This window comes from Balaenoptera musculus, chromosome 8 (assembly GCF_009873245.2).
Source record: "Balaenoptera musculus isolate JJ_BM4_2016_0621 chromosome 8, mBalMus1.pri.v3, whole genome shotgun sequence".
NCBI lineage: Eukaryota > Metazoa > Chordata > Mammalia > Artiodactyla > Balaenopteridae > Balaenoptera > Balaenoptera musculus.
In genome coordinates, this window is record NC_045792.1 from 29,635,728 (window position 1) to 29,662,786 (window position 27,059).

The following is a 27,059-nucleotide window of genomic DNA, read 5'->3' on the forward strand; positions in this document are numbered from 1 at the left end:
CATAAAAACATTTAATCACTATGTGTACAACTGAAACTAATATAATTTTGTAAATCAGCTATACTTCAATTAAAAATTATTCAGTTAACTAATTAGTTAAAACATAAACTCAGTTTAAAGGGCCTCAGCTCGGGTATACTGGCAACTTACAATGAAAGATAGATCACCATGGGAGACTGCACCTTGTCTCAGTAAAAAAGTATTCAGAGATGCTTTTTATAGAAGATGGACTTAACGCTGGGTGATTTTAGAATGGTTCAAAGAAAGTGCGGTTTTGCTGGGGAATGGATGCTATCAGAAAGACCAGACAATTCTATGATTGGTATCAATAATTTTGTTGATATCTAGGAGGTGTCAGAAATGGTGTCAGACTAAGCTATATGGGTAAAAAAGCAGAAGTCACTCATATTAGCAGGGAGAGGAGGATGTTTAGTTATTTTTGTGGCATGGAAAGTGTCCTCGTTTCTGTGCGCTGACATGCTTATGGTCACAGAGTGACCTGCCTGTTGATGGTGTTCTGTGAAATGGTTTATGTTCAACAGGAGAACACCATGGTCAAGCTGTAGAGCCTGGCCAGCTTCCAGCCCATAGTAGTCAGGTGCTGCTTTTTTCTTTCTCATTTATGCAATGTACAAATACAAGCAAAACTTATCTGTTATAAGGCAGGAATGTGGTTATCCTTGTGGGGGACAGTGGTAAATAAGGGAGTTTGGAATGCTGAAAAAGTTCTGTATCTTGATCTTATAGAAGTGTATTCTAGAAGGGTGCTTATAGAAGTGTATTCCATTTGTAAAAATCATTAAGCTATACATTTGTAAGTGTATCTCAATAAAAAGTGAAAATTAAAAAGTAACTGATTTTCTCTTGTAAGAAGAGAGGAGGGAAAGAACACTCCTGCCATCCTATACTATTTGACTGTGTAACCCACCAATGCATTATTCTGATATAACATTTTAAAAAATATTTCAAAATAAATGTTTCATTGTATATAAAGACCCTTGGACATAAGTCTCCTATACTACTCTTAGAAAATATTACATGTAGAACTATAAAAGTCCAACACAGTCTTAACTGTATAAAGTCTTAATTTACATTGGAGTTAACCTACGATGGAGTTAATTTTGACTATGTTTTTCTCCTGGGCACAAAATCTGTACTGTACTTTAGAGAACTGTGGAAACAGAATGATTAGGCACAAGTACAAGATTTGGTCTCACATTCTCTTTCCAGGGGAAGCCTCACTTTACATGGCTATTATTTTGGTTTCTGAACCTGGATCAGGCTTGAGTATATTTTGTTTCGATTTTTTTGGTTAACATATCTAATAGATTTGGAGCACCTGTATGTACAGATATATTAATTGGCTATGTTTATTGTGATGCCTTGATGACTTCTGTAACAATTAGCCAAAGATACAGGCAAGATCTGCCTATAAAGTGTACCCAAATCTGGCCAATATTTATAGTTGAAAGAAATGCATCATGCTAGGAAGTGAAAAAGAAAGTTATTCTTTTTACAGCAGGCAAGAGTGCTACACAATTTTATCTGTCTGGATTTCAAAATAAAAGTTGCTTGAACGTTTATTATGACCATGAAACTTAAACCAGGAAGTGGCCACCACTGCTTCCACAATGCTTGACACAGCGATGATTAAAAATATTTTGCTCACAGCAGATAGTTGAACACTGCTAATGATTATTAATGATTTCTTTTTTATATTCCCCTGGGAAGAAGACGAAAATCAGTTCATCTCTTATATGCAGTATACCTTAACAGGTCCAAACTCTTCAGAAATATATTATCATCTGAATTAGAGAAATCCAAGTACCATGTGAACTGCCATATGGGTACAAACATTCCATCATATAGGTAACATCTTGGTAATGGTCTCCACTGATAAAATTGCTCACATTGTATTGTAAACCTTTCAAGCTTAACTAACTAAAGATGATGGGACTTATATGAAGATAAACAAAAAACCCGGCCACAAAAATAATCAAATCAACATTGTTCAAGGAAATATCCCACAGCCTATTAAGAATAAACTGCTGGCTTTATAGCCACTATATACAAAGAAAGAAAACCAACAACTGAATACCTTCTTCACTTACTAGAAGCAGCATATTCCACACCTGAAAATTTTACTACAGCCTAATAATTTATCTGGTCAACAAACATGTGGCTAAGTTTGAATGGCAGCTCCTGTAAAGCTGCAAGTAGTGCAAACTCTGGAAGTAATACAAGCAGTTGTAAACCAATCCTTGTCTTTGAGCCCTGTATCTTTCAGATGCACAGAATTACAGATGTCTACAAGAAAATCTCACAGATAAGAAAATCCAATGGAATGTTACAGCCATCCACTATCCAAAGGTAAAATTTTTGGCAACCTATAGCATGGAATATTCTGTACAATGAACTGGCTTCAAGTAGTGCTCTTGGCTATAAAGCATGTCACCCTGAAAATAACTGAAATATACCAGTACAGAGATTAATGGGTCAGAACTGGTGAGCTACCTTAGGGTTTCTCAATCTCAGTACTATTGACAATTTGTACTGGAAAATTATTTGTCATGAAGAGATGCCCTGTACATTTTAAAGATATCCTTGGAATAGACGCACCAAGTTGTTACAACCAAAAATGTCTCCAGTCTTTGCCAAATGTCCCCTGGGGGACAAAATCACTACCATTAGAGAACCATTGGTCTAGCTGTGTTCAGGCCATTAGGCCGCCTAGACTCAGCTGGGCTACCAAAGACATACCTATATGGAGAACCACCCTCTAGAAACAGATACAGCAATTAATCACAAGGTTACTCTTTATGTTGCACATACATATGCCTGTATGAAGCAGTCGTGCCTAAAGTGAAGAATTTGGTCTAAAAGAGCCAACCAAGAATGTTTAGCTATCATCTCTACTATAACTCTCGAATCCATACTCAAATCCCAAATGGAAATGAAATAACTGTAAAGGATTAGAATGATTAATAAAAATAATTTTGACATCTATTGCTAGTAAAACTTAAACTATTTGCCAACTACACTAGCCTCTCCCTCAGCAACTTCTACATAGCTAGCTGGTCAAGCGGTCTTCAGCTGTTTGACAGTTGCAAACTGCTACATCTATCTTCTGCCTTGGCTGAGCTACTAGGAACACAGGAAACAGGAAATTTAAAACAATGAGACTTTGACGAGGAATTGTACCTTGCTCTTCTTTTTGATCAATACACATTTGAGGGGATTTTTGAACTGCATAAATTTGAGGAGGAGAAGTACATTCTATTCCTATTACTTGTGCCTGTTTTGACATCACTATGTAGAAAGGCAGTTCATGTTGCTTAGATTAAGAACACTGGGACGTAAATGAACTTGGACACAGGCTTTGTTTTATGTCTTTCTAGGACAACCATCCTCTGTCCCCACAGGAAATGTATGACGACAAATGGCTATTCATGAGGAACTCAAAACTGTAGAAAAGGACAATCTGAAGTATACTCAAAGGGGATAACAGACTTCAACTGATGTGACATGAACACATGTGACTCTGGATTGAAGGTGGAAAAAGTAAGGTAGGGGCAGAGGTAACTCTCTTTTTCTCAATGAAGTGAACAGAAATTAACAAATTGACCCAAACAGCACTGAACAACTATCTGGAATAGTGGTTCATCATGTGAACCAATCATGATGTAGAATATTATCATTTTTTACCAGATCCAATTTTAGGGGACCTTGTCAAACTCCATTCTCAGACAATGCAGCAGATATGGCTAAAACCTAATACCAATAAGAGCTCATCGAGATATATTTAATGAGCCCTCAAGGGTCAGCATATAGACTAAAGAGAGTCAAATCCAGATGATCCTAAAGGTTCATTTCCACCCCCTTTAAGATAGCATAGCAAGAGGTAGCTCAACAGATCTGAATTAGCTCCAGTAAAGAACAGACTGAGACCAGAGACTGAACCCCAGGAAGTAAGTCCAGGTTACATTGGCAACAGTCCCACTACTAGGGTTCTTTCCATAACATATCAACCACTGTTAGGCTAAGCATACCTATTTGTGGGATAACAGGTGATCAGTAAATAGTGCATTCTTTGCTATTTCTCTGCTTTGCCCCCAATAACTCCAATTTTCTAAACTTTGTGGTGCTAGCAAAGTGTGTGGTATAAGTAAGTGTATGTACTTATATATAATATAAGTACATGTCTATGACATTTTGCACAACATGCTCTTACATAACTTTTCTAATATCAAAGTCTGGGTTAGGTGCCTGCACAGAAAAGAGGTAACGTAACAGTCCTAAGACCAGTATCCTTAGAGAGGCCTGCTTGCAAGGTTGGCCCATAACCATTGTATGGGAATTTGGATTTTGTTAAGGTTCTCACCATTCCCAGAATAGGTAAGAGTGGCCCACTGTGCTTAAACTATTTGTACAAACAATACGGTTTACGCTGAACACCTGCCTTCCTTTGGGGAGTCTGGAATTTTGCTACCTGCTAGACAGAGTGTGCTTACATAATAAGCCCCAATAAAAACTCTGGACACTGAGTCTCTAATAAGCTTCCTTGGTAGACAACTTTCACACGTGTTGTCACAACTCAGTCCTGGGGGAATTAAGCACATTCTGTGTAACTCCAATGAAAGAAGACTCTTGGAAGCTTGCACCTGGTTTCTTGACTCCTGACTTCACCCTATGTGCCTTTTCTCTTTACTGACTTTGCTTTGCATCCTTTCCCTGCAATAAATCTAAGCCATGAGTGCTGAATCCCTTGAGTCTTCCTGGTAAAATACTGTTCCTGGGAATGGTGTGGGAGACCCTGACATGGTGCCTCTTTTACAAAGGCACTTTAAGTTTTTGACTTGCTGTTACTATTAGATTCTGATGACATTACTATAATCCACTCCCCAAAAAGTTTTCATCTCTTTAGATTCAGTGAAAAGACAAAAAATGTCAAAGTTAGTTAATGAAGTTAATTATTTTGGATTTAAAAAATAGTTACTCTCTGGAAACTGTCAAATATTCATTTACCTTGAGCAACCAGATCTCGTCTCAATAATGGATAAAGAACAGGTTCTACACCATCCATTTCTTGTATAATAAGTGTTTTCCCAAAACGTACTGCCAACTCAAGAGCTGTGATAAAGTTACTATCCTAAGAGAATAAATAAGAATACATATGAATTCCTTTATTACCTTAGATTTACAAAAGTCCTTACAGATAATGAATGAAGCTATTAACAGGAATAACACAAATATTTTAAAATTAATATGTATGTTAACAATACAAATTATTCATGATTGCTTTTCCAGTTATAAGTACTTGGTGATGAATCAATTTAGTTGAATAAATTATCAAATAAATTCATAAATAATTTAAATAGACATATAAGAAAAAAAGGATTTTTACATTAACAATAAAAAAGCCTTTTTAAATTTTCTACTATGATTTCAAATTGATGCAGAAATTTTCAAATTCTACATGCAATAAGTTACTCATCCAAGTATTAATAAAAACTACTTTGGTTGTATTCAATATCATACATTGAATGGAAGAAGAAATGGAAGATGATGGATTCTAGTGGAATGAAGAATGGAAGAATGGAAGATGATGAATTCTAGTAAACTTATCTTGATGTGATAGTTCTAATTACTGTGAAAAGAACCTTTAGATAAAATTCTATAACCATGCAAGAATTTTTAGGCTTTCTGGCTAGGTAAAGAGTCATTTTAAATACCATTCCAAGCCTCCGACTGTGGTTAAAAAAATTTTTTAAATTTGGATAATAATTATTAAGACCTCCTACTACAACCATAAGTGACATTAAATATTTTATATATTATATAAATATATTACAATTATTCTTAAACACAAGTGAGTTAGATATCCCCATTTTGTAAGTGAAGAACATTTTAAAGAGGTAATTTTTCAAGCACCTGAAGCATATCCACAAAAATTAAACATACACTAGGCCTTCCCCCCAAAAAAAAAAAAAAAACTGACCAAAAATAATTTCTTTGGCACGATAAACATGACAGTGAAAAGTCAGTACACAAAACACGATGATTACATTTCATTGACCAACTGTCAAATCTTGGGACACAACAAAGATGCTCATTGATGAGTTACAGGAACAGGAAATTAAAAAGTCAAGGAGGTTTTCCTAATTCTCCAAACTAAGTAACTTACTTCTATAGCATCCTATACTTGTCTTTAATCATAATTTAGTGTAAATGCTTATTTAACTGTTTAGTATAAGTAATTACTTAATTGTCATCTCCATGAGGGCAGGAACTACTCACTTATAAATTCCCAGGGCTTAGATCAACACCTTGCATATAGAAGCAATCAAACAAATATTCTTATTCCTTTTTACAAATTAGAAGACTAAAGCTAAGAAAGCTACATTTCTTTCCCCAGGACCCATAGCAGGTAAGTTATAAGACTCAGTTTTGAATCTATGTTTTCTGATTATAGTTCTTTTCACCACAAGATGCCATTACTAGTTGGTATCTAAATTATAAGTAATACACACCTGCTGGTTAATAACTTCCAAACGTGAGTCTTTCAAATGTGTCTTTAACCATTCTGTAGCTTGGGAAGAAGGGTCTATAAGAAATGGGCAAACTCGACTCTAATCAAAAAAAAAAAAAGATTATAAGCTTTCATTAAATGAAAATAATTTTCTAAAAATTATTAATCAATTAATGAGTGAGTTTTTCTCTCAGGCTTTAGAGAACACAAATATACAACTACAATGAGGAAATAAGGGTACAGTTTTAAGTGGCACCAGAGGTTACATTAATCAATTTTACCAGGAATTAATACTAGGTAATTAAATTTAACCACAGTAAAGTGAATATAGTCTTATTTACTACACAATAACACAGAAAATGTATATTAACAATACAGTAAGCAGGAGTTCTAGTCTTAAGTTGATGCCATTTGTACCTCTCTTTTTGGTTTTAAAATACACAGCCAAGTCATTCCCTAACTTTAGATATTCTTTGGTTCAATAAACCACAGAGGACTTACAAGAGAAGTATGAGCTAATCATAAATGTATCGCTGAAATAATTAGCAATAAAATTATTTATATTTTAAGACTAATTTCTCTAAAGTACTACATAGTTAATATTACAAAAGGAGTATCCTAGAAGAGAAAATTACATAAGATGATAGGCTAAGATCTAACAAACTAGGAACTAAACTCATTACAGAACGCCTTGCACTAATTAAACCCTGAAACAAACAGAAAATTAGAAACCTGGCATTGTGCCCTATACAGACAATGCCATTTAGCAAATGAAAGGAAGCCAATTATACATTTATACATCTGATCAATTTAAATATATGTAAATATATTTAAATAAATATGATAAATTTTAAACCATCTAATAGTCATTGTTACCTAGCAAATTAGATTTAAATAACAACTGACCTTATTTTTCTTAAATTTTCACATTTATTTGAAAAATGTAATGCAGTTGTGTGCTATAGGGATAAAATAACACATGAAAGTCACAGTGAAGTGAAGACTTAGAACTGGGGTAGATAATAAGAACATGGATGTTATCTTAGTGGCATACCAAGAGGGAGAGGGATGGTGGGGATCACATGCCCTGGGGATTAACAGCATTTTATCAGAAATGCTGTTTAAAATTGCCAGCACATGGTGATAATAAAGAGCTGACTGACTTTAAAACAGCTTTATTATTGTTTTAAAATTCTCTCTAGACAATGCGGCCTCCTTTTACCTGCCCCCAGAGTGGACCACTCCCACCACAGTTCCCCAGTGTTACCCCACTGTATGATCTTCCCCCAGCATCTATTTCTGGAGCCATCCAGAAATAGCAAAATAATATGGCTAGTAAATAGCTTCTTAAGTATTACCAAAGTATTACACCTAGGTTGTAGATCTCATTTTATGCTAGCATTCAATAGCAAACATTCCACAAGTAAACTAGATTTTGCCTAACCACAAAAATATTTATTTTAAATTTTAAAAAAGTTCTTGCCCATGATTTCAAACCAATGATCTGATGCAGTTAAAAAGAGAATAAGATAATGTTTCAAATAATCATGTTTTTAGCACAGAAAATATGCTTAAGAATTTCAAAGAATACTTACAAGTTTGTGTTCATCTTATTTATACTTCTCCAGAGATTTAGAGAAGACCTCTGAGGTATATTTTAGGTCTGTGTTCCATGACTAAATGTGGTAAAATTCTATATTTAACAAATTATAGTAGATCCAAAAATAGTGAGCTTTCATTCATTCGTGCTATTCATTCATCTACCATATGTTGAATAATGATTATAATAAGACAACACGAGAGATACAAAAATTAATAAGATACATTCCCTTACCCTCATTGGCCACACATCTAATAAAGAAGCAAAAAACCGAAAATTTTTTCAATCAAAGAGGACACAAAATTCTATAGGTGGATCACAGGCGGAGTTAGGAGAAGCTGCTAGGAAGCAATTCAAGTCAAACTAGGTCAAAAAAAATAGGACTTAGCCAGGCAAAGAAGTAAAAAAAGCAAATTAGGCCAAAACAACAGCCTGATTGAGAGAAGAATGAAAAGCCTGGGAGTACTTGGAAAACTACCAGTAGTTTGGCATAGTTGGAATACAAAGTATAGACAAAGATGATACATATAAAATGGCAGGAGTAATCAGAGGTCTTTCTGATCATGAAGAGCATTTTATGCCATGTTTAAGGATAATGAAATTTTTATACTGCAGGTAATGGATAGTCACTGAAATATATTAATCAAGGAACTGTGATGATCAGATTAACATTTTAGGAGGATCACTCCAAAATAAAGGAACTGATACAGGGGCAGGGGACCAACTGCTATAATAATGTATTTATCCAGGTACAACATGATGAAGGTCTAAGTGAAGCCACTGGCAGTAGATGTGGTTAGAAGAGAATGAATTCATGACACATTTGAGAAGTAGATTTGATAAGACTTGCTGAATAACTAACTGAATGTAAAATTAAAGAGACAAAGTAAGAATGAGTTGCAGATTTGCAGTTTGCATTACTGGACCAAGACTGTGACATCTGCAGTGTTAGGAAATAAAAGAGAAGCAGGTTACAAGGAGTGGGTGAGGAAGAGAAACAATTATTAAAGTACATAGCTACCTTTGCCTAGCATGCATGCCCCACTCAATGCATTTCTCATGGGATTATCAATCATCTAGCACTGCACACAAGGGATGAGCAGGTGACCCAAACTAACCAATCAGAATCTTTTTGGGGGAATGACAAATACTGGAAAGGAAGGGAAGAGATATCTTTAGTCTGAGAACATAAATTGTGATAATGGTAAACCTGGAGTCGCCAAAGTCTATCCTTAACACAGGGTAGAAAGAACCTATCCAAGAATAAACCATCTCTTAAGATGGAGAGAGAGAAAGAGAGATGTCCTGGTAACACCATTCGAATCCTGAAGCTAGTCCTAATCTTTTGAACATCTCAGTTATTTAAAAGCATAAGTTGCTTTTTAAAAAAAAAAAAAAAAAGTACTAAAGTTGGCCACTAAAAGATTCTTGACTAAAAGTTTTTTTAAAAAAATGATTAAAGACAGAGCTTGAGCTACCTACAAAGCTCCAGGTAACAATATCTAACAGGAAATTAGAACTATAGCGCTCAAAACAGAGGTCAAAGGCTAGAGACACATGATATCTATTGGCAAAAAAAAATGATTAGGTAGTGGACATTTTTGAAAGAGATTATTTTTTTTCTTCTAGTTTTACTGATATAATTGACACACAACACTGTGTAAGTTAAGGTGTACAGCATAATGACCTGACTTACATACATCATGAAATGATGATCACAGTAAGTTTAGGGAACATCCATCATCTCATACAGGTACAAAATTAGAGAAATAGAAAAAAAATTTTTTTCCTTGTGATGAGAACTCTTAGGGTTTGCTCTCTAAGCAACTTTCATATATAACATACAGCAGTGTTCATTATATTTATCATGTTGTACATAACATCCTTAGTGCTTATTTATCTTATAACTGGAAGTTTGCACTTTTTGACTTTCATCCAATAAGAAAAAGACTATTTTTAAAACATCTATAAAACTCTATAATTTTATTTTTATTTTTAATAACCACAAGTGGGATAAGAGTAGAAACATTTTGTAAATAAAACTAAAGCTCATCTTTTGATAAGATAAGGAGAATTATATTAACAGGAATAACAAAGTAAATAAGTTAAAACATATACAGAAGCACACACACATATCTTTGAGAGGCAGCCTTACAGCACAGACTGGCTAGATGGCAGTGTTTGAATCTTGGCTGTACCTCTTGACAGCTCTGTGACCCTGAACAAGAAACTTAATCCTTTTGTGTCTCAACTTCCTTATCTACAAAAAGGGATAATACATGTACCTACTAAATAGGGTTGATTTGAAAATTAAATGAGTTAAGAGTTTAAGTGCTTTACTTGTATTAATTCTTAAATAATAATATATGAAGAACATAGTAAGTACATGTAAGTGTTGATTATTATTATGCATTTGGGATTTAATGAAAAAATGTTTTCCCTATGCAATTTACCTTTACAATTTTATATTCTTTAGACTAATAGCAAATTAGTTTGCATTTCCTCAGCATACACTAAATGGCAGGAAGGGAAAAAAAAAATATCAGAAATTGAGTGGTATAAAGAAAACTAATTTGACACTGAACTGTCCATAAACAATAAAAAAAAATACCTAGTACATCTTCACAAGAAAAATTTATAATACTGTGAAATTTAAACCAAGAAAAATTTACAACACTGTGAAATTTAAATTAATCATATTTTTCCATCTTCTTTCTGGATGCTTTCACTCACACCTCTCCATAGTGTCTAATAGTCTCATACTCTCCATTTATCCCCTGAGTTCCACAATATTACAAAGATCATGCAATTATCTTCCAAACCAGGACACGTTTGAGAGTAAAGAAAAAATTATTAATAATCACATCAGGAGAACAGGTGTAAATCATAGTCCAAGCAATCCAGGACACCATGGCCAAGATTTTCCCCTGCTCCTCAAGGACATAGGTCATATGAGCTTTCTGTGGCAGATAATTATTTGACTACTTCCTCACTCAGACAACATATGTACTTCAATAGTTAGCTTAACCCAAATATGAGAATTCCAAGCATCTTTTGTTGTAAGACAAGGAACAATTTTGGACATAAAAGGCTATCCTTACCACCAATAAGGGACTGAGCGACTATAGCCTTTGAATCTGGGAAATCCCGCACTGAATTTCTGAAAAGCTTTATTGTAGTTAATGAGGAGACATGCTATATCTCTGAATCAAAAATACATTTAATTCATCACACCTAGTCATTTTTTCTCAGGGAAGACTCCCAGAAACCCAATTTGTACATATTTAGACATCTAACTTCATATCACATGGTAATGTTAACGAGTAGATGTTATAGACTTGTTGTATCCAACCACACCCTCAACTACAACAGTTTATTCTAAATCTAGTCTACCTTAGAATTAAGATAAAATGTTAACCATAATGGAAAATTCATTTCAACAAAATGACTAATTACTCTAACAAATTTTTCCAAATGGTTTTGTTTTGTCATATAAATGCATATAAGTGTCTGTAAGAAACTTGGCAATATTAAATACAAAGTATACTAAGCTTGTTATTAAAATTAATTTCAAAGACAATATCCCCAAATTCATCACGAAAGACAATTTAATTCAGAATACAAAAGTAAATATTTTCAATTACTATTATCAGTAAAAAATAAAAATTATTGTGATATATTTTTTCTAAAAGCCTCTGATTTCTTATGGAATAAAAAAGAAAAATTCTTAAACTAGTATTTTTTTTTTAGATCTGCAAACAATTGCTTTCTTGGAGTACTGAAAAAGGAAGAAGAGGTGACTATGAAACCTTGGGAAAGGAATAACAAATATGATAAAAAGTACTAGATTGTAATGAATTTAGATACATACACATTTAGAGCTCCAGATTTGTAATTCTAGTATGAAAAATAATAATAAAAATGTCTAAAAAATAAATTAAAGTTTAAGCCAAATCAAATTAAAAGAAGGCAAAATTGTTTAATCTTTGTTCAATGACTTCTATGCTAGTAAGACACCAACGTATAGAGTCAAAGCATAGTCAGCTGATTAATAGGTCAAATCAAACAGAATAAACTATCCAGGAATGAACAGGGACCACAATTCATATTCACAATATGAATCTTATAATAATATAGCTTACACTGCCTAAGGAGAAACATTTAATGTTCATATTTTCTTTGAGCTGTGGAGTTATGGGATAAAGAAATGGTGTGTGGACAGAGAGAAGGGTTGTAGAGAGAAAAGAAAACACTGGTAATATAGAGTATAAACTGTTGAGATAAAAATAACAGAAAAAAACAAAACATATTTTCAAGGGGGAAACATTATCTTCCAAATTCTGTATCAGAAAGGTAAACTAAAGTAAAGGTAAAAAAATCAAACTTCATACAAAGAAATGATTTGCTTGTATACAAGATTTTGAATTTGGTTTTCACATTCATTGCCAATTAAGGTATAATTGTTTCAACTTTAAACAATTACTATTTGGAAACATATACTATGTAAAAGAACAATTTTCCAAAATATGCACATGGTTATCTTTAACTTATAACCCAAAACTTATCCATCTTCACTTTCCATAACTTTGTAAAACAAAATGAAATAAAAGTATAAAATTTTTATTTTTAAAATATACTCTAGATGAAAGAACTATATAACCAAATGAATCAAGTATCCCTAAAACATTTCTATTATTATCAGGAAGTTCAATTTAAAATATTTCACCATCAAAAAAATACCATTTTTATTTATACTTTTATATTAAGGTAAAAAATAAATTACACTGAAGATTTTAGAGATGCTACCTGAATCACAAATGGATTTTTATTAGCAAAATATTTTTACTTTTACTTAACTAAGACTAACTGTGAAAGCCTAAGGATTTGAAGAAGGTACTTCATGGAGCAAGCTTCAAAAGAAACATTTCTAATGAGAAAATTAAAGTAGATTAATTACCTGTAAGATAACAAGAGCATTTTCTATGGAAAGGTCATCTGATGGTAGGCCTTCACTTTTCCAAATTAACTGTTCACTTTCAGTACAAAGAAATCTCCTCAGATCAAATTCTGAAAAATTAAAGATATCAATAATACTTTACTGCAATAATCTTGTGCTTGATAAAAGAAAGGGAATAAAACTATTTATAATATACTCAAACAAAAGTCCCATGATCATTCTTAATACGCAATTCATTCTTCTGCATTTAGAATCAGAAACTAAAGAGAAAAAAAGTTTTAAAAAGTGCAAAGGAATGAAACTCAAATTATATTTCTTCTATCAAATGAATGTTTCACAAGTATAATAATTTGCAAAAACCACAAAATTCACAAAGAATTTTGGAATTCCTACATCTCATCTTACCATACGAAATTAGTATAAAAATTAAAAAAATGTTTAACTGCATTCATACAACATCAAAATAATTCAGTGGTGTCAGTTTCAAAAAGAGATTTTATGGGTAGAAGAGTCATTATAATAAAGCGATTCTCAGAACATTTTTAGAATTTAGCAAATCTAAAGTAGTTATGGTATCCTTTAACTTACAGAAAATTTTCCTCATTTAAAAAAAAAGTAAAATGACAAAACTCAAAAGATGTGCTTTTTAGTATATTGAAATTTCAAATTTAAGAATAATTAAATACAAACTTTCAAGACCAGCTGACTTGGACCATTCTACCAAACAGGTTTTTCTCAGACCCTCAGGAGCAGCAGAAAGATATGTAATAAATGCAGCAGCTAGCTGAGCTCTTTTAGGAAGAGTAGCTAATTCCTCTGTTATCTCTGCAACCTGGAAAAAAAAGGAGAGAGCAACATATGGATATGTTCTAAGATAGAAAAAAATATTGATAGCTTCACAAATTGAAGTTTTGACTATAGAAAAAATCATTTATTGGTTTAAAGTAATAACATGTCTGAACAAAATTGGCGAAATGTAAAAATACCAACAAGACCTCAGACCTTGCTGTGATATTAAAACAATTGTATAAAATCCCAGCATATCTGTAAAGAAGAATATATTTTGTCATTGAAATTTCCTAATAATTCTAATAAATACTGTGAATTAGCATCACTTTGTAAAACATGATTTGAATACACAGAGTATGAGCAAAGGTATAAAACAAAAATTAAGCATGGAGACTTTTTAATTAGAAGCATAGTGTGGCTAATGCATAAGCCTGAGCAGAAAGAGTACCAAAATAGGAATAATGAAAAGAGAAACACAGAGTTGACTGGAAGCAGGAAGATTTGAAAGTCTTCCCATGCCATGCAAAGTAGCTTCAGTTTTAACCTGTGGTAATAATGAGCCACTGAAAGTGTTTAAACAGAGCAGTGAGTGATGTAATGAGACTGGGTTTTAGAAAGATAATTCAGCTGACAAATAAGAATCAACTAATTAAAGGGTCAGATAGGAGAAAGACAAGTCAGGAGAATTCAGGTGAAAAAAGAAGAGCATTAAGGATGGAAGACAAATATGAGGGATATTTGCAAAAGGATACAAATTAACAGAAGGAGTCTAAGATAATTCACATATTTTTAGTTTTGATGCCTAGAAGAAAGGTGCCTTGTGAGACATAGGAAATAAAAGAGATTTCATATGAGAAAAGAAAATAAGTTAATTTAGATATGTATTTGAGTTCCTGAGACAGCTGAATGCCAATATCTAAGGTGTAGTTACAAATATGAATTTAAAAGTCAGCAGACTAGAAATATAGCTCTGGTCAGCATCATCATTTGGGTGATACTCTTAAGACAGGATGAGAATTCCCAGAATATTTGCAGAGAAAGGAGCTGAGGAAGAGAATACTGAGGGGGCAATCGACATTATTGGATAAGCAGATGAGGAGGATCCAGTGAAGGCAGGAATCTAACTGCTTAAAAAAAAAAAAAAACAAAATCAAACAAATGAACAAAAACAAAATACAACACTTTCACAAAGCTGAAATAAGAGAGAATTTCAAATGCAAATAAATAGCTGACAGTGTCAAATCCTAAGAGGACTGTCTTGGTAAAGGTAAGTCCTAAAAAGGCTCTAAACAGTACTAAATTTTCCACAACTCATTTTTACCCTTACCTTTTCCTAACTAAAAGAGGAATAGGTTGCTTTGTCTAAAATCCATTCATATAAAGATATTTTGCTTAAAGATTAATTCACAGCAGAGCTTCAAGATAGCAGAGGAGTAAGACGTGGAGATCACCTTCCTCCCCACAAATACATCAGAAATACATCTACATGTGGAACAACTCCTACAGAACACCTACTGAACGCTGGTAGAAGACCTGAGACTTCCTAAAAGGCAAGAAACTCCCGGTGTACCTGGGTAGGGCAAAAGTAAAAAGAAAAAACAGAGACAAAAGAATACAAATGGGACATGCACCTCTGGGAGGGAGCTGTGAAGGAGGAAAAATTTCCACGCACTAGGAAGCCCCTTCACTGGTGGAGACAGGGTGTGGTGGGGGGGAAGCTTAGGAGTCATGGAAGAGAGCGCAGCAATAGGGGTGCAGAGGGCAAAGCAGACAGATTCCCGCACGGAGGATCAGTGCCAACCAGCATTCACCAGCCTGAGAGGCTTGTCTGCTCACCCACTGGGACGGGTGGCGGCTGGGAGTGGAGGCTCGGGTTTCAGAGGTCAGATCCCAGGGAGAGGACTGGGGTTGGCTGTGTGAACACAGCCTGCAGGGGGCTAGTGCGCCTCAGCTAGCCGAGAGGGGGTCCGGGAAAATGTCTGGAACTGCCTAAGAGGCAAGACACCATTGTTTCAGGGTGCGCAAGGAGAGGGGATTCAGAGCACCACGTAAATGAGCTCCAGAGAAGGGCGCAAGCCGTGCCTATCAGCGCAGACACCAGAGATGGGCATGAGACGCTAAGGCTGCTGCTGCAGCCACCAAGAATCCTGTGTGCAAGCACAGGTCACTATCCACAGCCCCCCTCCCAGGAGCCTGTGCAGCCCGCCACTGCCAGGGTCCTGTGATCCAGGAACAACTTCCCAAGGAGAACACACGGCGTGCCTCAGGCTGTTGCAACATCACACTGACCTCTGCCGCTGCAGGCTCAACCCGCATTCCGTACCACTCCCTCCCCCTGGCCTGAGTGAGCCAGAGACCCCTAATAAGCTGCTGCTTTAATCCTGTCCTGTCTGGGCAGGGAACAGATGCCCTCAGGTGACCTACAAGCAGAGGCAGGGCCAAATCCAAAGCTGAACCCCAGGAGCTGTGCGAACAAAGAAGAGAAAGGGAACTCTCTCCATGCAGCCTCAGGAACAGTGGATTAAAACTCCACAATCAACTTGATATACCCTGCATCTTTGGAATACCTGAATAGACAACAAAACATCCCAAAATTGAGGCAGTGGACTTCGGGAGTAACTACAGACTTGGGGTTTGCCTTCTGCATCTAATTTGTTTCTGGTTTTATGTTTATCTTAGTTTAGTATTTAGAGCTTATTATCACAGGTAGATTTATTTACTGATTTGGTTGACCTCTTCCTTTTTTTATATTTTTTTTTTCCTTTTTCTCCTTTTGTGAGTGTGTATGGATATGCTTCTTTGTGTACTTTTGTCTGTATAGCTTTGCTTTTATCATTTGTCTTAGGGTTCTGCATGTCCGTTTTTTTATTTTTAGTATAGTTTTTAGTGCTTGTTCTCATTGGTGGATTTGTTTTTTGGATTGGGTGTTCTCTGTTTTTTTACTTTTTTATTTTTTGTTTTTAATAATATTTTTTATTTTTTAATTTAATAATTTTTTAATTTTTTTTCTTTCTTTCCTTTTTTCCCTCCCTTTTCTTCTGAGCTGTGTGGCTGACAGAGTCTTGGTGTTCCAGCCAGGTGTCAGGCCTGAGCCTCTGAGGTGGGAGAGCTGAGTTCAGGACATTGGACCACCAGAGACTTCCCAGCCCCACATAATATCAAACGGCAAAAGCTCTCTCAGAGATCTCCATCTCAACGCGAAGACCCAGCTTCACTCAACGAGCAGCAAGCTACAGTGCTGGACACCCTATGCCAAGCAACCAGCAAGACAGGAAAACAACCCCACCCATTAGCAGAGAGGCTGCCTAAAATCATAATAAGGTCACAGACAACCCAAAACACACCAACGGACGCAGTCCTGCCCACCAGAAAGACAAGATCCAGCCTCATCCACCAGAACACAGGCACTACTCCCCTCCCCCAGGAAACCTGCACAACCCACTGAACCAACCTTACTCACTGGAGGCAGACACCAAAAACAACGGGAACTATGAACCTGCAGCTGTGAAAAGGAGACCCCAAACACAGTAAGTTAAGCAAAATGAGAAGACAGAGAAACACACAGGAGATGAAGGAGCAAGGTAAAAACCCACCAGACCAAACAGATGAAGAGGAAATAGGCAGTCTACCTGAAAAAGAATTCAGAGTAATGATAGTAAAGATGATCCAAAATCTTGGAAATAGAATGGAGAAAATACAAGAAACGTTTAACAAGGACCAAGAAGAACTAAAGAGCAAACAAACAATGATGAACAACACAATAAATGAAATTAAAAATTCTCTAGAAGGAATCAATAGCAGAATAACTGAGGCAGAAGAACGGATAAGGGACCTGGAAGTTAAAATAGTGGAAATAACTGTTGCAGAGCAGAATAAAGAAAAAAGAATGAAAAGAATTGAAGACAGTCTCAGAGACCTCTGGGACAACATTAGATGCACCAACATTCGAATTATAGGGGTCCCAGAAGAAGAAGAGAAAAAGAAAGGGACTGAGAAAATATTTGAAGAGATTATAGTTGAAAACTTCCCGAATATGGAGAAGGAAATAGTCAATCAAGTCCAGGAAGCACAGAGAGTCCCATACAGGATAAATCCAAGGAAAAATACGCCACAACACATATTAACCAAACTATCAAAAATGAAATACAAATGAAAAATATTAAAAGCAGCAAGGGAAAAGCAAAGAATAACATACAAGGGAATCCCCATAAGGTTAACAGCTGATCTTTCAGCAGAAACTCTGCAAGCCAGAAGGGAGTGGCAGGACATATTTAAAGTGATGAGAGAAAAACCTACAACCATGATTACTCTACCCAGCAAGGATATCATTCAGATTCAATGGAGAAATTAAAACCTTTACACACAAGCAAAAGCTAAGAGCATTCAGCACCACCAAACCAGTTTTACAACAAATCCTAAAGGAACTTCTCTAAGCAGGAAACACAAGAGAAGGAAAAAACCCTAAAATAACCCAAAACAATTAAGAAAATGGTAATAGGAACACACATATTGATAACTACCTTAAATGTAAATGGATTAAATGCTCCAACCAAAACACATAGACGCCTGAATGGATACAAAAACAAGACCCATAAACATGCAGTCTACAACAGACCCACTTCAGACCTAGGGACACATATAGACTGAAAGTGAGGGGACGGAAAAAGATATTCCATGCAAATGCAAATCAAAAGGAAGTTGGAGGAGCAATTCTCATATCAGACAAAATAGACTTTAAAATAAAGACAATTACAAGAGACAAAAAAGGACACTACATAATGATCAAGGGATCAATCCAAGAAGAAGATATAACAATTGTAAATATTTATGCACCCAACATAGAAGCAACTCAATATTTAAGGCAAATACTAACAGCTATAAATGGAAAAATCAACAGTAACACAATCATAGTAGGGGACATTAACACCCCACTTTCACCAATGGATAGTTCATCCAAAATGAAAATAAATAAGGAAACACAAGCTTTAAATGATACCTTAAACAAGATGGACTTAATTGATATTTAAAGGACATTCCATCCAAAAACAACAAAACACGCTATCTTCTCAAGGGCTCATGGAATATTCCCTAGGATAGATCATACCTTGGGTCACAAATCCAGCCTTGGTAAATTTAAGAAAATTGAAATCGTATCAAGTATCTTTTCCGACCACAATGCTATGAGACTAGATATCAATTACAGGAAAAATTCTGCAAAAAATACAAACACATGAAGGCTAAACAATACACTACTAAATAACCAAGAGATGACTGAAGAAATCAAAGAAAAATACCTTTGATTTCAAAAATACCTTTGAAACAAGTGACAATGAAAACACACCGACCCAAAACCTAGGGGATGCAGCAAATGCAGTTCTAAGAGGGAAGTTTATAGCAATACAATCCTACCTCAAGAAACGAGAAATATCTCTAACAAACAACCTAAACTTACACCTTAAGCAATTAGAGAAAGAAGAACAAAAAAATCTCAAAGTTAGCAGAAGGAAAGGAATCATAAATATCAAATTAGAAATAAATGAAAAAGAAAGAGAGAAAAAAATAGCTAAGATCAATAAAACTAAAAGCTGGTTCTTTGAGAAGGTAAACAAAATTGATAAACCACTAGCCAGACTCATCAAGAAAAAAAGGGAGAAGACTCAAATCAACAGAATTAGAAATGAAGAAGGAGAAGTAACAACTGACACTGAAGAAATACGAAGGATCATGAGAGATTACTACAAGCAACTATATGCCAATAATATGGACAACCTGGAAGAAATGAACAAATTCTTAGAAAAGCACAACCTCCCGAGACTGAACCAGGAAGAAATAGAAAATATAAACAGACCAATCACAAGCACTGAAATTGAAACTGTGATTAAAAATCTTCCAACAAACAAAAGCCCAGGACCAGATGGATGGCTTCACAGGCGAATTCTATCAAACATTTAGAGAAGAGCTAACACCTATCCTTCTCAAACTCTTCCAAAATATAGTAGAGGGAGGAACAGTCCTAAACTCATCGTACGAGGCCACCATCACCCTGACACCAAAACCAAAGATGTCACCAAAAAAGATAATTACAGACCAATATCACTGATTAACATAAATGCAAAAATCCTCAACAAAATACTAGCAAACAGAATCCAGCAGCACATTAAAAGGATCATACACCACGATCAAGTGTGGTTTATCCCAGGAATGCAAGGAGTCTTCAATATACGCAAATCAATCAATGTGATAAACCATATTAACGAATTGAAGGAGAAAAAACCATATTGATCATCTCAATAGATGCAGAAAAAGCTTTCAACAAAATTCAACACCCACTTATGATAAAAACTCTACAGAACATAGGCATAGTGCGAACTTACCTCAACATAAAAAAGGCCATATATGACAAACCCACAGCCAACATCGTTCTCAATGGTGAAAAACTGAAACCATATCCACTAACATCAGGTACAAGACAAGGTTGCCCACTCTCACCACTATTATTCAACATAGTTTTGCAAGTTTTAGCCACAGCAATCAGAGAAGAAAAAGAAATAAAAGGAATCCAAATCGGAAAAGAAGAAGTAAAACTGTCACTGTTTGCAGATGACATGATACTATTCATAGAGAATCACAATGATGTTACCAGAAAACTACTAGAGCTAATCAATGAATGTGGTAAAGTAGCAGGACACAAAATTAATGCACAGAAATCTCTTGCATTCCTATACACTAATGATGAAAAACCTGAAAGAGAAATTAAGGAAACACTCCCATTTACCACTGCAACAAAAAGAATAAAATACCTAGGAATAAACCTACCTAAGGAGACAAAAGATCCGTATGCAGAAAATTATAAGACACTGATGAAAGAAATTAAAGATGATACAAACAGATGGAGAGATATATCATGTGCTTGGATTGGAAGAATCAACATTGTGAAAATGACTATACCACCCAAAGCAATCTACAGATTCAATGCAATCCCTATCAAACTACCAATGGCATTTTTCACAGAACTAGAATAAAAAATTTCACAATTTGTATGGAAACACAAAAGACCCCAAACAGCCAAAGCAATATTGAGAAAGTAAACCGGTGCTGGAGGAATCAGGCTCCCTGTCTTCAGACTATACTACAAAGCCACAGTAATCAAGACAGAATGGTACTGGCACAAAAACAGAAATACAGATCAATGGAACAGGATAGAAAGCCCAGAGATCAACCCATGCACATATGGTCACCTTATTTTTGATAAAGGAGGCAATAATATACAATGGTGAAAAGTCTAAAAATAGAACTACAATACGACCCAGCAATCCCACTACTGGGCATATACCCTGAGAAAACCATAATTCAAAAAGAGGACATGTACCTCAATGTTCATTGCCGCACCATTTACAATAGACAGGACATGGAAGCAACCTAAGTGTCCATCAACAGATGAATGGATACAGAAGATGTGGCATATATATACAATGGAATATTACTCAGGCATAAAAAGAAATGAAACTGAGTTATTTGTAATGAGATGGATGGACATAGATACTGTCATACAGAGTGAAGTAAGTCAGAAAGAGAAAAACAAATACCGTACGCTAACACACATATATGGAATCTAAAAAAAATGGTTCTGAAGAACCTAGGGGCAGGACAGGAATAAAGACGCAGACATAGAGAATGGACTTGAGGGCACAGGGAGGGGGAAGAGTAAGCTGGGACGAAGTGATAGAGTGGCATGGACATATATACATTACCAAATGTAAAACAGATAGCTAGTGGGAAGCAGCCACATAGCACAGGGAGATCAGCTCGGTGCTTTGTGTCCACCTACCTAGAGCAGTGGGATAGGGAGGGTGGGAGGGAGCTGCAAACAGGAGGAGATATGGGGATATATGTTTATGTATAGCTGATTCACTTTGTTATACAGCAGAAACTAACTCACCATTGTAAAGCAATTATACTCCAATAAAGATGTGAAAAAAAAAGATTAATTCACATCATGGCCATTAATATCTAGATAATTTATCCTAAGCCAGCTGAAATTTAATGGATATTTTTTCCTTTTCATTTTTGTTAACAAATACATTATCTTACACATTTCCTGTGTTTTAAACAATGCCTCTTTATGACCTCTCTCTCAAACAAACCTGTGTATTCCATCTCTTGTGTTCTCTATCAAGCTGATTAATCAAGACTTCTGCAGCTTTAATTGTTTCTTGTGCTTTGCTTACTTCAGCTTCAAGTTTGGCAGCTTCTGAAGTCCTGCTCTGAAATCTATGAAAACATTAAAATTTAATTAAAGACAACCGGATTTAAGATAGATTTAATTAAATTATGCTTATATAGTAAAGTGAACTTTTATACAATAATTGAATTAGCTATAATATTGATAATATTTGCATATAAATTATCATTAATGTAAGAGACACAATACCAATGCATACGTTTAAAGGGGAACATTGTCACAGGGCCTTGATGTCCTACTACATTATGTATAAACTTATTAATATGACATTCAAAGGCCCAGTCATAATATTGATCTATCTTTTCAGTTTTATTTCATTTTACTCAGTTCAGTAAAACTATATGTCAACATCTGAAGAATTTTATATTCTCAGAAAATGCCCTTTTATCTGCTGTGCCCTTCAACAGGATGTTCCATTTGCCTAGAATACTTTTCAGCTCCTTCCTTATCCCTACCTCACCCCTCACTCTAACTCCCTCAAATATAAACCTATCAAAAATATAAATAAAATCTTAAAATTCACCTGAAATATTCAGCCCATTAGATATGTTCTCTCCCTATGTGCCCATTTGCCAAAGTTTAAAACTTTTAAATTATTTTCCTTAAAAATACTTGTACATATAATTTTATTAAATATAATAGTAATATTCCTATTACTTAGTCCTTCAACAAATATGTAAGTGCCTTCAAAATGCCCAGGATTCTGCCAATTCTCAGAACAGTTCAAAATAAGTATTACAATTCTCATTTTATAAATATGGAAACTTAAATCCACACAGATTATTGCACAGGTCTCCCCAGTAGTAAGCAGAGGACCTAAAATTCATATATGGGTGTGTCTGATATTAAGTTCCAGGCATTTTACAGTACTTTTATTGCCTCTCTAAGTGCTCTATTCCTCCCTTCCCTAGACATAAGACTCTAGGAGTCACTTGTCCAAAATGGTAGACACATATGGCTGTCTAAATTTAAATTAATTAAAACTAAATAAAATTAAAAATTCAATTTCTCAGTCACATTATCCACAAGATCCTCAGTCATATTATTCAGAAGGTTTTCATACTAATCCTTCCACAATAGTGGTAGTATGGTGTAGTGACTAAGAAAAGGAACTTTATGGAGTCAGACAAATACAAGATCTAATGCTTGCTTAGTCATTTACTAACTGCTCAACTTAGGCAAATAAATCTTTCCAATCTTTAGCTTCCTAATCTGCAAAATGTAAGAATATCCACCTCTCAGTGTTGTTTTAAGTATTAAAAAAGATGAATATGTAAAGTGCCTAGGACAACACCTGACAATGCAAATGACTAACAAATGGAGTCAAACATTGGTATCATAAGCTAACCACTCAATAAATATTTGACAATTATCTGAGTATTATTAAGTACTGATTCTGAGCATGTAACACTGAAAAGAATATATTATTTTCCTTATACTTCTCTAATTATAGCTGGAAGGAAATTACGTGATTTCATTTCTGTATGTCTAACATAAAAAACATTCAGGAATGTTAAAAACATTGAATTTATGGGTTTGAAGATTTTTTTATTTGTTTTTTCTCTATAAATACATATATATAAATGTAAATAGAGATAACTGTTTCCTAACTCTATATAGAAAAAAAAATTCATAGTTTTTAGTCTGATGAATTTTTTTCTTGGTGCAATAATTTGTATTTCTTCCATAAGAAAAAAAAGGAAACATAACACACCACTTAAAGAAAAAATGTGTTTATAGAAAAGTTTTAATCTCATAAAACTGAAAGCAAGTGATAACATATGCTATATTTAATGATACATTCTCCAGTTTTCTAATCTTCACAATTCTTAAAGGAAAATGCTTCCACATTTATAATAATTCCCATACCAATATTTTCTATCCTATATTAAAAAGCAATCACAGGAACACAGAGGTACATGAAAGGTTTTAAGAGTAATCACATTCATAAATGGTTCTTAAATTTGAGAATAATATTTGCAGGAAGGAATATTTTTTAATACCAAAAAGGGCAAAGTTAAAAAGATAAAAAATTTTTAACATGATCATATACCTCTGGAAAGATTATGGAATAGGTGTTCCTATAGCATCATCTGAAATAAAGGAGTCTAAAATCTTGAAGTCAAAATAATAAAGAAATGGGAACACCAAATGTAAACACTCCCAGCATTAACACATTACATTCAATTCTTCCTGCTCAATTTTCCAATGCTTGGGAATACAGAAACTTAAAATATTTTTGTTCTTATTAAATTTTTTTAAAAAGGAAGACATTCTATATTATTTTATATCCTTCCCCTTTTTAGAGTGAGATACCAAAAAATTAAGACTGATTATAACTAAGCTTTTCAAAATTTAAGTATTAGTTGAGGTATGTTTTCAAATATTCAAAATACATTTCAAAACTTAACTTACTTTTCTTTGAGTTCTGACACTTTTTGACCAACAGAATTAAGAAGCTCCTCTAGTTTCCTTTTTCTGTCTTCAGTTTTCCGCAAATTTCTAAAATATAATTCAATTTTATAAGTCATTCTACTTTAGTTATCAACAAAAAGCCGCAACAGCACCTTAAAATGTAATCGTGCAGTAAATAAATGACAATGAAAACTGTCAATAATTCAGCAGTTATAATACCTTCACTTAGAATTTGATTTGAAAAGCAATGCTATAATTAAAAGTGTATTCTCTGACCTAACCATACCACTTCCAGGAATCTATATTTTAAAACACTTGTGCCCATAGATTTCTAGATAAAAATGGAAGAGTAAAAGTATTCACTTATCTTCTGTCCCTTCTAAAATCCTACTAAAATGAAACCAAGGGAATAAATTAAAACATACACGCACAAGAATAAAGACAATGAAAGAGAAAAGTATTATGAAGTAGTAATTTTAATAAAATTTTGAAAGGTGATAACTGACATACCAAAATGCAAAAGGGCAAAAGTTAAATGACTGCAGGAAGATAGGGGAAAAGAAGTATTCAAAAATGTTCAGGAAATGTAGACAGCAGGTACCTCTGAAGAAAATAATAGAGCTAAATACAGAAGATTGTTTAATAATTGATAATATAACGTTTGACCTCAGATTCCCTCCTGCATTGAGAGCAGACTATCCTCTTCATACATCCCTGAAAGTCAAACCTTATGCCCCTTACCCACCGCCAACCACCCCTACTCAATCCCTAGGCAGAAGATATTAGGATTCTTCTAGAGAAATGACTGGCTTACCCCTCTCAAAAATACCCACAAGTATTGAGAGGTTGTCATCAAATGGCCAGTCCACACTGCCATGCACTGCTGGGCATTTGTGCATTGCACAAATCAACTTGAGTTTTTGTTAAAACACAGATTGCAAGGTCTCATTCCCCAGCATATCTGGTTCAATAAGCCTTGATGGAGATCAAAAATTTGTTCTTTTAACAATTTCCCAGGTAACATTGATGCTGCTGGTTCAGGGACCACATTTTGAGAACTACTACAATAGAATAAGGCCTTCAAAATCATGAGATTAATCTATTTCTAGTCTAGTATTTTAAACCCAGCCCAATTATGATCACATATAATAGTATAATACAGATAATTTTAGACATGCAAATCTCAAAATATTTTTCATCCCATATAACCTTGCTTAAGAAGCTACTATGGAGGATGTGTTCCAGAAAAATGAGTGACTAAACTAAGAAAGAGAAAGACAAAGACCCAAAATAAGAGAATATGATCAGAAAACAGACAAATATAACCCCAGAATAATGGTGAAAAGCAATCTCAAGATAACTTAAGCTGTAGACTGCAGGCCTAGGGAAGAACTAACCCACCTTGAAACAGGAGGACAAAAGGCTCTAAGTAGGAGAGTACTAAGAAAAAATTAAATAGAACACATAGATTCCAAATACGTTTTAGGGTCTGACAAAAAGACTGTGGATAAATATGTGATACATAAACAGAAAAAAATAATCAATTGAAAAAATAAGGCAATTATTAAGCATAACAAAAGGTATACAAGAAAGGAAATATACTCATAAAACATGATACATCTAAGCTGTAAAAAATATTTATATAATCAAAATATATAATCATATTTAATATGATTTAACACAAACATTTCATGTAATTATATTGAAAAAAATAAGAAACTTAGGCAGCTAAAAATCTCCTTGTGTAGAGTAAGAAGTAATAGATAATTTCAAAAGTTGAATGATCATAAACATAACATATCTCTTAGTCTGCATTCAGAACAAATGAGATAAAATATAATACTAACTTAGTAACAATAGCAAATTAATAGTTTAAGCCCCAAAAGTAAATCGTTAAATTTTCCCCACACCTGCCAGATAATGTTTTGGAAATTATATACTAAAAGTTTCCTAAAACTTAGAGAAAAAAATATAAAAGCTCTAAATTTCTAAAATCTACTTTTTGTACTTTGACAGTATTCCTTCAGAAAATTTTGGTTCTTTAAAGGAACTTCTACCAACTTATCTTTCCAACAACTTAACAGAGGAGGAAAAAAGTGAGTTGATTCTGCTATCCATCTTTTAATTGCTTTTTCTTTTTTTGTTCTGTTTAACTTTTAACTTACTTTTTTTCTTTTTCTTTAATGATGTATAGTTAATTTACAATACTGTGTTAGTTTCAGGTGTACAGCATAGTGATCCAGTTTTTTTTTTTTTGCAGATTATATTCCATTGTAGATTATAAGATATTGAATTCCCTGTGCTATATAGTAAAACCTTGTTGCTTATCTATTTTACGTATAATAGTTTATGTCTTTTAATAATATATGCCTAATCTATCCCTCACTCTCTCTCTCCTTTGGTAACCATAAATTTGTATTATATGTCTGTAAGTCTGCTTCTGTTTTGTATATAGATTCATTTTGTTTATCTTCTTTATCCATTCATCTGTCGATGGACATTTAGGTTGCTTCCATGTCTTGGCTAT

General features: G+C 34.2%; 1 protein-coding gene across 2 annotated transcripts in view; it reads right to left on the minus strand.

Moving 5' to 3' along the window:
• Window positions 1-27,059, minus strand: part of DYNC2H1 (dynein cytoplasmic 2 heavy chain 1) — a 368,911-nt gene that overhangs the window by 207,614 nt on the left and 134,238 nt on the right. For both annotated transcript variants that reach the window (XM_036860514.1, XM_036860513.1), the window contains exons 60-65: window positions 24,533-24,619; window positions 22,020-22,146; window positions 13,777-13,918; window positions 13,087-13,196; window positions 6,531-6,629; window positions 5,026-5,149 (exon numbers count right to left, since the gene is read on the minus strand). In XM_036860514.1, the coding sequence (XP_036716409.1) occupies window positions 5,026-5,149; window positions 6,531-6,629; window positions 13,087-13,196; window positions 13,777-13,918; window positions 22,020-22,146; window positions 24,533-24,619 (689 nt within the window). The remainder of the gene's footprint in view (window positions 1-5,025; window positions 5,150-6,530; window positions 6,630-13,086; window positions 13,197-13,776; window positions 13,919-22,019; window positions 22,147-24,532; window positions 24,620-27,059) is intronic.